Genomic DNA, 15,542 nt, shown 5'->3' with positions numbered 1-15,542 from the left:
ATGCTCCATTTACATTGCGTACGTAGCAAAATTTTTCATCAAAACAGGGGTAACATAATTAATTTATTTAACACAGTACCAATTTCAGGTAGAAACTGCAAAGAAGTCATTTAATTTATCCAAATCTGAACAAACAGGACTGTACAGAGTTACAGACACACCATATAAGACATTCTTCTCGATGATGATGATTCCTTGCCACTAAGGGTGTCAAATTATTGCTTCCTACCAAACTTGAGATTCAGGAATTCTCCAGATAAGATTTTATCTTCAAATCAAGCAGTGGTAAATCAAACTGTAGCAAAGTTCATCAGGCAGTTGGCTGCGAGCAGCAGAATCACTGAGTGCTCGTTGGTTATTTTGCCGTTCTCGAGTGCTTGATAAGCCAGTCTATCACAATGTCTATGTTGATGGAATCCTTGCATGAGATCATGTAGCAGCAAACCTCCCGGTCCTTGATATACTCCAGACCTCTGGAATTCATATTAACATCAACATGAGTTCAGATTGAAAAAATAATTAAAATATGGTCATATTTAAAACAATGTCTTTCTATTAGTTAGAAAGTTGGTGATTGACAGATATTGCACACTAAACTCACAGTTGATCGACCAAAGCCTGCTTGGAAAGAGCTTCTGATTTGTCAATCTTATTGCCAAGAACTAGCAGAGGAATCCCATTTAACGATGGTTTCGTCAGCAATTCATGCAGTTCGCTTTTGGATATGGGAATGCTATCTCTATCAGCAGCATCTACTACGTACCTGCGATGATCAATGAACGTCAAAAAGCATGTAATCGAAATGTGATGCAGACTCTGATATTAAAATATTATACGCAGTCCCCAAAAAAACAAAAGAAAACAAGCAAAATGGTTATAAAACCAAAAAGGGTGAAGATGATATAACAAGATTCACAAGTCAACTTCAAGATAGCAAGAAGTTTCATGCGTGTGCTTCTTCGCCTTCCCAGATTTCCATTCCCAATCTCCCACCTCTCACATTTAATATTGCAACAACACCCGCCCCAACCCCCAGCAATATCTTAAGGATTATTTTGAACCTGCAACTAAATCAACCCTACTTCAGTCCCATTCCTGATTTTCGATAGCAGCTCAGCATATGCATCAATGCACATCTCAAATGGACAAACAAGTACTAAAGCAGATAATATAACAGTACCAAAAATAAAGCAGATAACATAAGACCTCATCCTAGCAACAAGTGTCCGAAGAGAATACTGATGCATCTAGAAAGGCCGCATATTTAAGTTGCATAATTACAATATTGGCATGACATGAGCTAACATTGGAGACAGACTGCATGGAAACTGGTTTAATATCATAACAGAAATAAAATTATGAATAAATGCTGCTTTCTACATTCAATGTACAAAATCTATAAGGCACTTTATGACAACATGCTAATAGATTAGTATCAAGCATGAACATTCTAAAAAGTGGCTGCCACTTGCGTGCAACACCTCACATGCCCAAAGAAGGGAAAGAGCTACAAAATAACCTCAGCAAGCCATCAAAAGGCGCAAACATGACTTCTAAAAACATGACTTCCATATTTTCCATCTCAGACGTAAGAGGTAGATCTTCCATCCATCTAACAATATCTACTAGTGCAATCTGATGAAATTCAAACTCTTCTAAAGGCGCAACAAATGGTCAAATATAACCACTTCAATCAGTTCCAAATCAGCCTACAAGTCGTCGGATCAAAGATATCTATCTCCTCTTTGCCCCAAGAAAAATTAGCACATTTGTACCATCTATCCAATTCCCATTTCCAACTTTGTTTCTTTGTAGCTTCGTTCCTATCATCGGTTTCCAGTTCTCTAATTTTGGATTCCTGTTCCTAAAACTCTAGATGAAGCTTTTTAAATGGTGCGTGGCAATTATATGTAGGAGGAATAAATTTTGACAAGAAAGCACGCTGTAGAGTGTAAATGGAAAAGCACAATCAAGAGATCAGGTACTTAGGTGGTTGCAGAAAGGTACATTGAATCAGTTGGACCAGACCCTTAAGACATTCCCACATACTACAAACACAAAATTAGTGAGTTGCGCTTTCAGTTCAATGCAACACAGAGTTCTAGACCAAGTGGATTAGCATAAGAACTGTTGCTTAACAGAGGAAACTCTGCGAATCAAATATAAGCCATGGATTTAGACAATTACTAATGAGCACTACAAGTTTATTCAAGTTTGTTTCCATTATGATATATAAATAATCTTTGACTCGGTATGGTAATGGGAATATCATAGCCCTTATATAAGGGTTATTCATATGTTGAATTCTTCAGATAGGCTAGGCATGAATTTGATTATAATAATTAAATATTCACTTTTCACTGGAGGCATATAGGCAGTCTATTCGATATCTCACGGAAAGCTTTTTGCATGCTAACAGTTTGTTTATTGTATTGCTTACCTACCAATACTTGGATTATTCTTCAATGTTACAGATAGATTCCAGAACAAGAGCCTTAATATCTAATGCTGATAACTACAAAGATCAATCTACTGAATTTGTTTACAATGAAAAAAACAGCTTCATGTTTGTCATACCATGACAGAGCATGTCGAACTTTACTTTTTATCAAATTTTTTTAATCTCTCTTGTAATTTTGCAATCCTTTCTCCTATACTCACCTTGCTTCATCACCTGTTATTGTTTTATACAGTGAGATGCAATGAACAAGAATATTGACAGCTACAGTAAAGACTCCACATAAGAATCTTACAAAATTTTCTGATGTCTCAATGATGTCAGATGTGGCTTCATGTTTCTTCCAGTATGACATGTAACATGCGTAACTTTGTTATTTCTATATCTTAACCATGTCTGCCCCCAATCCCAACCCTCCACTTGCATGCTACGCACACAACTGTCTAGTTTGATCCTCACTATTGAGATTCAAATATAACGCCCTTAACTACAGGAATCAAGCAGTTGCACTACTATTTGTAAGACAAGTTCTGGGTTATAGTGTAATTATTCCAGTTACCAGGTCATGTCCTAGGGTTTAGCCAACCATTTTTATTTCTTCATTTACTCATTGATTCATATTGAAACTTGGATCAACTCTAAAACTCCAAAGTGCATTTATCATTTGAGTAACTGTGCAATGAAAAGAAAACGAAAGCCAAGGTAGATCTCCCAATTGACTCATCAAGTCCTGTTATCTGCTTGTTATATGTTCAACAGGTTTTTCATATTTTCTAGAAAGAAAACCAGTCATTTTTCTGTAATAATCAAACGATATGTGGGAGAAATTACAGGATTGCAGAGACTCCACGACAGTAGCGCTCCCACATGGTGCGAAATCTTCGTTGTCCTCCAAGGTCCCAAAGTTTTATCGTCACGTTTCCTTTTGTAACTTTACGCATATTGAAACCCACCTGGTTTCCAGACACAAAACCATGTCAATTTTGGGGCATACAATACATCAAATCATAGGATAATAAGATTATGATGTATGACAAGGTAGTGATACATACAGTTGGAATCATGTCCTCGCTGTAGCCACCTGTCTGATGATTGTAGAATAGAAGAGTCATGTAAGAAGCAGGAAACGCAGAGAACTTGGGGAAAAGAAAAGGAGGCATGAGATCTACTCACTGCAATTGCATTGACAAGAGATGTCTTTCCTGCATTTTGAAGACCAATCAGGGAAAGCTCCATTTCCTGCTTGAAGAACAAACTGAAGTGCATACCGTTAGAAGTAGGAACAAGTTTTGAACCATGAGACTGGCAACTACAACATTTTTTGACGAAGTAAGATTGAACTCAACAAAAGAATTTCAAATATAAAGCATAATTGAGAAACAGAATTCAAGACTAAAGAACATAGAAATCAGGCAATATTTTCCCTATGCATTATGAATTTAAGATGAAATAAATCCAAGTTGGAAGCCATGTTGATATACCCGAAAAAAAGGAAACACTGAAGATATCTATATGTCCATGAATAATGAATACTTATAACAATAGTAATCCTTCCAAAAATTCCGGTGAATATTTGACTACCTATAAACTTGAGAGTACATATAATTTTACTGAAGATGCATTTGCTACAAACATTTGTTAACCATTTTTAAGCATCCATAATTCTTACAATTGTCAGCACTAAATGCCATATCTGCAGATGAAAAGACATGGAGTTATGAGCTAGGCTGATAATTCATGCCACATCATTCCACTTCAAGGGAAAATTTATTAAGTTGGCCTTCTCAAAAGAATAATTACAGTTTTATCAACATTGTTAAATAAATTATTTCTATCAGCATGAAAAGCTTTCCATTAGCTACTCGTATTAGGTCTAAACATCATATTTGAGGAGATAGCATGTAATCTTTCTAATATACATGGTTTACATTTACATATGTACGACATATATGTTTATCATTTACAAAACACACATTTAACAGACCTGATGCTAATCCAGAAACCAGATGAAGATAAAAGGGGGAAAAGGATCAAAATACCATGTGATAACCAAAAATTATGCAATCATGTCATCAGAGAAGTTACTCAAGACGAACTCGTTTATCAACAAAATTTTAAGATAAAAGCCTGAACATGAATACTTTCACTCTGATGGATAATCAACTTATTTTTCGCCATGAAGAGCTTCAAGTCCAAGAATTGATGCTTCTTTAGTTCTTTTATCCATGAATTGCACACTTGGATATGCATCCCAGGGGATGTCAGACACTGTACAAGATATCAGATATTCTGAACCTAAATAATAAAAATTCAATCTATAAATGTCTAACAAAAAGCAATAAATGACATGATGTTCATGTAATAATGAGTATGTAAACTGAGAAACGAATAACTACAGTAAGAGGAGCCCTCGGATTTTACAAGTTGTGAGGTTGCAATTTGAATCTTCTTTTAAAACATTCAAGAAATAGATAGGTTTGACTTTTAATACATTGAGGTCAGAGAGGTCAACTTGTTTTTTAGGCTTCTAAACCTTTCAACTTTGGTTTTAAAATAAAAGCAGGTACACTAACTTAACTTGAGTAGTTAGGTTGAAGAGTTCTGGCTAGCAACTAAAGATTCTCAAACAACCATTTGAACAGGTTTAACTTCAATAGATTGTTGGATCTTCACAGACAAAAAGCAATCACTTGCATATATGCATGGATAATGCATCTTCCAATCAACTGGGATTGATATCCACCCACTGCTTGACTTCACACTTTACAATTCGAGTCCATCAGTCTTATTTTACTAAGATAATTTGCTATATCTAAAATCCATAAGTACTGATTGTATGTAGGAGCTTTCTGTAACTTTAGGAATATATCTCAAAATGCGGGTGCCTTGATAAAGTTTTATTTTGCAGCTTAAACAATAACTAAAATGATCATGGAAATATATAAACAACCATACCTCCAATTTAAAAACAAATAGAAGCACCAATAATTCAAAAGATGCTAGGAATTAAACTATTAAGACCATATGAAATACCAATTCATGGATGGAATTTCATGAGATAAAATGGGCTATTATTGTCAGGAAGCATATGCTAACCGTTGCACATTTGAAAAAAGCACCAGATGATTGAAGAACCACTGGGGTGCCCTGATATAAGAATGAAGTGATATACATATTGCAGCAACAACAATGGACTTGCACTCGAGGCATGCTATGATTATGAAGGTGAGAGAATGAACCAGAAAACAAGAAAAGTAGAAAACATTAAAGGAACTAATCTAGCTTTATGTGGAGAAGATAAACCATTTATTTTAATTCTATATTTTAGCAAAAGATGAAAAGATTTAGAGAGCACATAATTATTTTAATTCAATATTTTAGCCATAGACCTAGCTTAACAATTTTATCCATGAGCACTGTTATAGTTTCGTTTCACAATAACATTTAAGAAATTGTACAACATAACCCCTGTATACACTAGTATCTAAAAATACCCACTTTCTCCTTTCTCTATTATGGTGACTCAAGCATTGTTGTTAAAATCTTATGTTTCACAATCCAAATCTTGCAATATGGATCAAATGGCTCCAAGATATCTGGATCTCATCCTTGGATTGGAATTGGGATCATAGGATCTAAATTTATATTGAGGATCATATAGTCCCTTGGATCATGGGATCTGACTGGATCATGCTATTTACATATTAAATAATCTAGAAGTCTATTTTCTATAATTTATTTGACTGTATGGTTTTTAAGATTATGTATCACTAACAAGTCTCAAGTACTAAAATTATCAAGCTTGCTACTGGAGTTCATAGAGTTACAAATAAGAGGCAAATTTTGAAATGCCTTACACCTGTATGTTGAACTCTTATTCTTGTTTTTTCCTAAATTCTACCTGAAAGAATAACTATATTGATAGGCATACTATAAATATCATGAATAACCAAACACAATTTTGTTTCATTAGGCATGATATTTATGGTGGAAAGTAAACTTACAACACTAATTGGAAACACCAAATAAGCAACATCTATTTATATGATGGCTCAATTATCTAAATTGCAACATACTCATGGGGGCCACAATAAGACTATTATAACAATATGCGACATCATTTTGAACAACTTAATAAGGACCAACCTTAACTATTGTTACAGCAGCTTGCATAAAGCAAGGATGGAGTTGGGCTATTTCCTACATACATGTCAGGCCTAATTCCATCATGTAATCCGCTCTATCATGCAATCATTGCCCCAAAATTTAAGCCACTAATCAAAATGATTATATGAAAAACCTTCAAGAATTTCCATTCTCCAGCTATCGAAAGTAGATCTCAAACCACTAATTTTCCATTCCCACCCAATTGCGCAACAAAAGTGTACTTTCATATTAAAGCGCAAAACTCTCGTTATATAAGCAACAAAAGAGCAACAATTTATCAAGAAAAATAACACCATTAAAAATAACAAACCAAATATAGGGGGAAAAGGAGTCATAAGCTATCTAAGCAAACCACCTATCCATTTGCATATCTTTCGGTAGGACATTTCACAGCCATATATCATCCATCTTTTCTCATAATCATGCTCAAACCAATCGCAGTTCCAAAAAAATTCTTCTCGAGGAGTTCCTCAGTAACAAAAGCTCAATTACATACCAGAAATATTCCAATTCTTCCTATCACCAATCAGAAACAAATTCATATCAGAGAGAGAGAGAGAGAGTACCTTCGGAGCCAGTTGAGTAAAGACTCCCAGAGACCCATCCCGAATTGGCGGAGAAGCGATTGCTCTGCGTTGCAGAAACCCTAGTTCTTGGATCCGCAGAGAGAGAGAGAGAGAGAGAGAGAGAGAGAGAGAGAGAGAGAGAGAGGCAAAAGACGACAGATCGAGGAACAGATGAAGGCGGAGTCACAGGGTGGCCGCTGGTATTATACTTTCGGCTGGTTTCACTCCTTTTGGGCCGTAGCCATTGTGATTTCTTGGAATGGGTGCGTTCGTGGAAGGAATGGGCCCGTCGTTCCACGAACGCACCCTATAACGGTACAATTCGAAAACAATACGACTGCCTAACGCCTATTCATTGGACCTATTGATCGGATAAAACTTAAAAACATAATTATATATATATATACCTCAACGAGAAAATTTGTGAAAAATTATATACATATTTAGATCGAATCCGAAATAGATTTTATCATTATTCGTATACTCTCTAGATCCGCTACGGGCCGAAAAAAACCCCACCCTATTAAGATAGGGTTTGGTTTGATAGCCGATGAAGTAGAGTAAATTGTCGCCCTTTCTTTCTTTCTTGTTTATGAGTCAAGCCCACAACACTCGCTGTCGAGCTCCTGAGTCGAGCCCCTCGGTTTAGCTTAAAAATTCATCTAAGAAGCACACAGATGCTGAAAACTAAGCTCATGGCCTTCGTGCTTTTTATAGCTCAACAAACAGAGAAGAGGATCCACTCCACCATGGCCTGGTGAGCTGATGGTCCTTGCATGACCAGCCCATGCATGGAAAGTTCTTTGATCCTTTTTGTGGTTGAAATGGGTGGTAGTGTTCTCTCTTACAGTTGAATGAGAGAGCCTTCCTCATTGTGCTTGGCAGCCCACATCTCAAGTTGTCAGCCAGCCGCAGATCTTCTCTAACTGGGCTTCATTCAAGGACTGGTCACAAAGGTCCGGTTGTGGCCCAAGTCACTCATATTTTGGGTTTGATTACCATAAAAGTGGCTCAGTGATGGGCGAGCCAGATAGTAGCAGCTCAATGTTGAAATAATGATGGATTTTGCATCTTTTGCATCGAAAAGAAAAGAAAATTAAAAAAAATAGAAAAAATAATCAACATCAGCATTTTTGCAGATTGAATGGTAATATTTGGCACACATAATATTGCTTCTTTTTTTTTCAAGAAGAGAGTATTTGATGGATGGAAAGTTGTACGAAGTGAAATTGAGAAATACATTTTTTGTTTTTCTCTTATGTATTTCTTACCTTTATCTTCCTCATCCATTTTATGACAATAAACATAGAGAGATATTAGGAAAGAAAAAGATGAACATCCAAGAAGTCCACGCATGATGTCCCACATGGAGATGAAATATATATGTGTTACATTAACATATCCTTATGTTAACATGGCAAGAGGAGATGGATACAATTAATAGGAGTTGGTACGACTCACAAGTCATTAGCATTAGTTGAATCACATATCGTATCAATACTATATCATTATAATAAATTTATAATTTGATAGGCTAGTCTTGTAGCATTTGATGATATTAGAATGTCACATGAGACAGATGATCCCTAAGTGGAGCCGAATGTAAAAATGACTTGCTTATAATTTTCTAATCCAATAAATTATCCATTTACCTTACCAAAAGAGAAACACACACACACACATCATTTTCACATTATATTTTTTCTCTTATATTTGGTTACAAGGTGGCCCAAACGACCCAATATTACATTGTAATGGGCCATGGGCCATGGACCACCGAACTGGGCATATTTGAGAAGATCCAGGATCCAGGATCCAGGATCCACTCTCACTCATCCTTCTTGTGCTTTTCTTACATCATCATCACCTGCTCATTTCAATGGAGATTCCACGAAACAAGTCTCATGAGAAAAATTACAAGCAAGACTAGGTAGCAAAAGGCTATCGGAATGACATCGCCTAGGTGTCATCATGCAATACAAGGATCATAGTTTTACATGAAAATAGAAAAACTTAGACTTCAACGTTGGATGATGGTTAGTTTTCATACTTATATACTTGCCACATATGAGCAACATGGCCTCCCTTAAAGACATTGCCTACAAACTCAGCAATGGTAACTTAGTGGCAAAGGGAAAAGAGCACTTGATCAATGACCCCATCAAGGAAAAGGAGAACCATATATTCAAATAGCCATTCATGGCACCAGGCTTTTTTAACATATTGGCAGAAGAATGTAGAAAGAATAATGGGAAGTAAGAGGATAAGGTACTTGAAATGGAGTGACGCATCCACTGATAACACTGCATTGGCTATCATGGTGGTGGTGGCCTTAAGAAAATGGAAGATACTCTTAAGGGCAGGGTCCTGTTTCACTCAACCATGGGGCAGCCCTTGCTCTCTCTCTCTCTCCACCACACTGTGGCCCTTCAAAGGTTCCTAGGTTTCAAATTAGTCCAGTTAGGCCAAGACGCGGAGACTGGGACCCAAGCTAGCTGAATGGAAGACAGCTGAAATGCTGCATTCGTTGGCCAGGTTGAAAGCTATAGCTGTGGAGAGCTATACGCTTCAATCAAACTTTCTAATGGCGGAAATGGTCCCAAGGATGCAGGCCATGGGAAAACGGGGCCATCGGTGGCTTGACAAATGGTGTGCTCTACCAACTTGATTTGGACCATCCATCCTTTCAACCCGCACCACCTTGGTTGGTGTTCACTTTCTTTGTTTTTGGGCATATCTTTTTACTTTTGGAAGGAGCCATTGATTGGCTTCCAATACGGGATTCATGATTTGTTTATTTGTTTGGATTATGTTCAACAAATAGAAAAATAAAAGTTCCTTTAATTCTAGCTAGATAGGATTAAACCATGGTCACACGAGGTCAGTGAAACTAAAAAAAATTGAAATTTTTTCAGCATTTGTAGCCCCACTATTGCTCAATCCAAGCACAAAATTGCTCTGCTCAAATTAGCCCTGAAAAGATTCAAATTAATATTGCTATGGATAATGATTCCTTTTCTTTACTTTTATCAAAGATCGTATGTAAGATGCAGCAAAATTGGATGGCTTCCTATGTGGCCGCTAGTTACTTCAGGAGCACCCTGTGGGTTGGAAAAGAGGAGTTGCCTAAAGTGCTTCGAGATTTGCTGTTCTCTGATCTTATTAAATGTATTCGTACTAGATTATATGAATCATTCGTTTTAGTAAAAAAAAAAAAATAGTAAGACAAGCGAGCGGTTGATATTTGGTTTGGCTGGTGGACTAGAATTGTTTCAAAAGTCCAAAAAAGAAGATATGCGGTGGAGAGTAGTTATGCAGTCCTATGAGAAAGAGGGGCAGAAAAGGCTTGAATCCTCAACAACCTTAGCTATGTGAAGTTTTTATGAATGTATGAGGTAATTTTTTTTTTTTAATTGCCTAAGCAACTTTGTGCCTTAAGTCCAAGTGGAGTGATTGGTTTTATATCAAAAGAGACTTTCCCTTAAAAACTTTTTTATCCTTGCAGCTTGTGGTGCAGGAGGTTATGCTGCTCGGATAAAGTAGGAAGCCGACAAGATCTGCAATTTTCAAGCTTCATTGGCATCCACTGGCACAAACTTTAAAAAGTTTCTCTATGTTAAGTTTCATTGCTTTGAAAATGACAGAAGAGATAAAGGAGTACAAGGGGGGATGCTATGGAATATAGTGATGCCGACATATGTCCATGCCCCTTTAGCAACTGCAGATAAAACTAAACATTGCCTCTCTTTAAACCTCCATGTAAATATGGTTAGCCGCCTTTGTATTATAAATAAGCCCAAATATATATGTACTTAGGAATATATTCTTGTTGAAAAAAAAAGAATGCGAGAAAAAATTTGCATTTCTGTTCGTCTGTTACAATGTACAAAAGCAGTCTTTATATAGACAGGAGGTTGACGAAGTTTGGTAAGACCAACTAAGTTTGACACAATCAATCACAAATCAATTAAGGTGAAGTTTAGTAAGACCGACTAAGTTTAGCACAATCAATCAATTAATCAATGGATTCCAACCGTTCTGATGTTCTATTATGATATCCATTAACCAATTTTGTTGAGAATTAATGACTCTGCATTTCTTGGAACATTTGGCATCATATTTTTTCTCAATTATCATGTATAATATTTATATTTGTCGAGCTTTAAACATATAAATTCTACTAGTCGAGCTTTGCCTTGAGCACAGACCACATAGAGTGGAGGCTCGGGAACTCTTAGAGCTTCTAGTTTTCTTGAAAAAGGATACCATCCTTGTAGTGTTTAGATGTTGGAGTTCCCACCTCATTGTGTCCATCTTTTTAAGATTTCCAATATCCACAGCACTGTTCTATGGCAGCAGTCCTCAATGGCTCATCATTTTTTATGCCTAGGAAATTTCGATTATTTCATCGCACCATGGTCCAAATTACATACACTCTCTTTGAGAACCAACACTCTCAGGTGACTCTGGGCCACAGCTTCAGGCCAACTCTTAATTAACACCCTTGGTTGAGTACTGTTATATATGGAAAACTATCCATGGCACCCAAAAGATTAGTAAGTGATATGGCACAACTACATGGTCGATTACAACATCTTAACTTGTCAAGAAGGATACCTCTTAGCATTGTCCATATTAAACCTATAATTGTATGTTAAAATATTTGTGAAAAAAGAAAAAAAACAAAAGAAAACGAGAGAGAGAGAGAGAGAGAGAGAGAGAGAGAGAGAGAGAGAGAGAGAGAGAGAGAGAGAGAGGTTATATATATTAGTGTACATATGCCATACAAATTATATAGGATCATGCCAATAAAGAAAAAATTACGGGATGATACAGATTGTTATATGATTTCTAAAATCACGAAAAAAGAAAAATAATACAGAGATCACGCTAATATTGAAAAATATTACAGACTGATACAGGTTGTTATGTGATTTCTAAAATCACGCTAACAAATGATGCGCCTCCTCACACAATTGCAGTGTCATTCATATTACTCGGGCTTCTTTCATGACTTTCTTCTGGAATATTCCACTATCTATAATCCATCCAAATGCATGCTTCTCTTCCTAGCCAAAACTACTACTGACCACAATCTTTTTCATCATCCTGACATAAGCATAACCTACAAATAGAGAGCATAAGATTTTAATTTAATACTTGGTGCAATGACTCGAGTGTCAAAAGCTAATCCCCCAAGCTTCTCCCCTCCCTTTTTTTTTCGCCTTTTCCAGTTCCATGGACCATCAAACTAAAATTCAATCCCAAGTCCACATTCCAAAGACCAATGAAACATCTAGTATCTCCTACTTGGTTCGATCTTCCAATATGTCATTTGATAAAGGCTGCACCTCGCTCGGCTCGCCACGAGGGGACAGAGCCCGGCCCACAGCCCACCGCCCCAGTATCGCCGGCAGTGCCACTCAATGAACAACTTACAGCTCCATCCATCCCATCATCATCTCACCATTCCCACTACTAAGAAAAAGCTTGCTTTCTTCATCCACAGGAGGGTCCCCCATATCATTCTCTTTAGTTACCAGCCTGAGTAGGTAGGCAATCATCACAACCTTTGACACGTTCCCCTTTTACACCAAACTTTCATCTTGTTTAAGTGGTTCGGTACACCCTTTCCTATATATGCTTCAGTTCAAAAGATAAAGAGCAAAAGGTTACACCCCTGCCACCAAGATGGTAGCCTAGTGGCAGCGTGGCCTCACTTCCATCTCTGTAGTTCCGAGTTCGAAACGCACGAGCGTCGATCAAATTGTGGAGATCGAACGTTCCCTGCTTGGACACGTGGACTGGAAGGGCGTATCGCTCTACTAGTAACCTGGGTGGTGCCAGGTGTGACGTGCTCACACGTGGTATTCGAGCCGGAGCCCAGAGGGATAGCCGAGCCGGGCCCACGGGTGGGAAAGGTATGAGTAAAACCTGCCGGGATATTCAACACCAGTCATTTCTGCCCGCATCGAACATTCTCCTGGCGGGGCGAGGGCCCAGTGGGGGCTGCTATGCGGAGGTGGGCTTGTCTCTTCCTTCCTCCTTCCCCTTTTTTAGGAAAAAAAAAAGAAAAAGAAAACAAAGGTTACACCCCTAGCTACCACCTCGTATGCATGTATATATCTATTATATATTGGGATGTATTGTATTAATTCTATGACGGTGGTTGGTGGGCTTCTTTTGTGCCTTATCCTTTGCTTTGGTGTGGGCTTTTGGAGCCGTTGGGGTACTGCACTCGTGGGCGGTGAAGGGCTCTTCTTCGGTTCGTCCTGTAGCTTTTCTTTCTGTGCATGCTCGTGCCCGCGTGCGGCCGGCAAAAAGGTGACAGGAGGGACCTACCGGCGATCCGCTCCGGTGGTACCACTAATTACAAGAGGGCTTTATCTCGTCAGCAGGTTGGTTATTGCATGTGTGAGAATGAAATCCAACCACGTGTAAGATGCCGGTGGCTACGGTTGTTGTGCACTCCAAAACGAGAAATTAGATCTTAATCCAGCAGTCGTGCATGCCGATAATCACAACCGCCAATTTCTATAGTAGTGCATCAAGATAAGTGTTTGATGAATGAGATTCAAAAGAGGCTATAATTGGCAGCATTGACACAGTGTAGGATATAATTTCTTCTTGAGTACGAGAATTCTCTTGAAAAGGTGGTTGATACCGGACTAACATGTACAGCTTGAAGAGATTCAAAAGCTTAGATTGGGGTGTGATAGGATCTGGGTTGTATGTTGATGCGAAAGAATAATTTGTCTTCTTTTGCAATGCCGGCCGTTGGGTTGCATCATGTATAATCTCAAAACACTCCAAATTTTCTATTCATTCATTTGCATAGATCTTGATGCGATCATTGTGCGATCCAATGGTGGATGCTTGCGTAGGAATAACATGTACAGCTTGAAGAGATTCAAAAGCTTTAGATTACGGTGTGACAGGATTCAGGTTGTATGTTTGGTGCGAAAGAATAATTTGTCTTCTTTTGCGATGTCGGTCGTTGGGTTGCATTATGCATAATCTCAAAGCACTCTGAAATTTCTATTCATTCGTTTGCATAGATCTTGATGCAATCATTGTGCGATCCAATGGTGGACCCGTGCGTAGGAATAACATGTACAACTTGAAGAGATTCAAAAGCTTTAGATTATGATGTGATAGGATTCGGGTTGTATGTTTAGCGCAAAAGAATAATTTGTCTTCTTTTGTAATGCCGGCGGTTGGGCTGCATCATATATAATCTCAAAACACTCCAAATTTTCTATTCATTCATTTGCATAGATCTTGATGCGATCATTGTGCGATCCAATGGTGGATGCTTGCGTAGGAATAACATGTACAGCTTGAAGAGATTCAAAAGCTTTAGATTACGGTGTGACAGGATTCAGGTCGTATGTTTGGTGCGAAAGAATAATTTGTCTTCTTTTGCGATGTCGGTCGTTGGGTTGCATTATGCATAATCTCAAAGCACTCTGAAATTTCTATTCATTCGTTTGCATAGATCTTGATGCAATCATTGTGCGATCCAATGGTGGACCCGTGCGTAGGAATAACATGTACAACTTGAAGAGATTCAAAAGCTTTAGATTATGATGTGATAGGATTCGGGTTGTATGTTTAGCGCAAAAGAATAATTTGTCTTCTTTTGTAATGCCGGCGGTTGGGCTGCATCATATATAATCTCAAAACACTCCAAATTTTCTATTCATTCATTTGCATAGATCTTGATGCGATCATTGTGCGATCCAATGGTGGATGCTTGCGTAGGAATAACATGTACAGCTTGAAGAGATTCAAAAGCTTTAGATTACGGTGTGACAGGATTCAGGTCGTATGTTTGGTGCGAAAGAATAATTTGTCTTCTTTTGCGATGTCGGTCGTTGGGTTGCATTATGCATAATCTCAAAGCACTCTGAAATTTCTATTCATTCGTTTGCATAGATCTTGATGCAATCATTGTGCGATCCAATGGTGGACCCGTGCGTAGGAATAACATGTACAACTTGAAGAGATTCAAAAGCTTTAGATTATGATGTGATAGGATTCGGGTTGTATGTTTAGCGCAAAAGAATAATTTGTCTTCTTTTGTAATGCCGGCGGTTGGGCTGCATCATATATAATCTCAAAACACTCCAAATTTTCTATTCATTCATTTGCATAGATCTTGATGCGATCATTGTGCGATCGAATGGTGGACGCTTGCATAGGAATAACATGTACAATTTGAAGAGATTCAAAAGCTTTAGATTACGGTGTGACAGGATTCAGGTGGTATGTTTGGTGCGAAAGAATAATTTGTCTTCTTTTGCAATGCCGGCCATTGGGTTGCATCATGTATAATCTCAAAACACTCT

General features: G+C 37.8%; 1 protein-coding gene across 1 annotated transcript; it reads right to left on the bottom strand.

The window, feature by feature from the left end:
- Nucleotides 1-31: 31 nt before the first annotated feature.
- LOC103717350 (ADP-ribosylation factor-like protein 8c) lies at nt 32-7,438 on the bottom strand. The gene is made up of 6 exons (XM_039117699.1): nt 7,192-7,438; nt 3,632-3,713; nt 3,511-3,543; nt 3,290-3,411; nt 602-763; nt 32-473 (listed from the first exon to the last, which is right to left on the bottom strand). Exons 1-6 carry the CDS (start codon nt 7,227-7,229, stop codon nt 356-358), a joined length of 555 nt encoding a protein of 184 aa, XP_038973627.1. The 5' UTR covers nt 7,230-7,438; the 3' UTR covers nt 32-355.
- Nucleotides 7,439-15,542: the final 8,104 nt, after the last annotated feature.

This window comes from Phoenix dactylifera, unplaced genomic scaffold (assembly GCF_009389715.1).
Source record: "Phoenix dactylifera cultivar Barhee BC4 unplaced genomic scaffold, palm_55x_up_171113_PBpolish2nd_filt_p 000261F, whole genome shotgun sequence".
Lineage (NCBI taxonomy): Eukaryota > Viridiplantae > Streptophyta > Magnoliopsida > Arecales > Arecaceae > Phoenix > Phoenix dactylifera.
The sequence above is the reverse complement of the archived record's forward strand: the minus strand, read 5'-3'. Positions and strand labels throughout refer to the sequence as shown.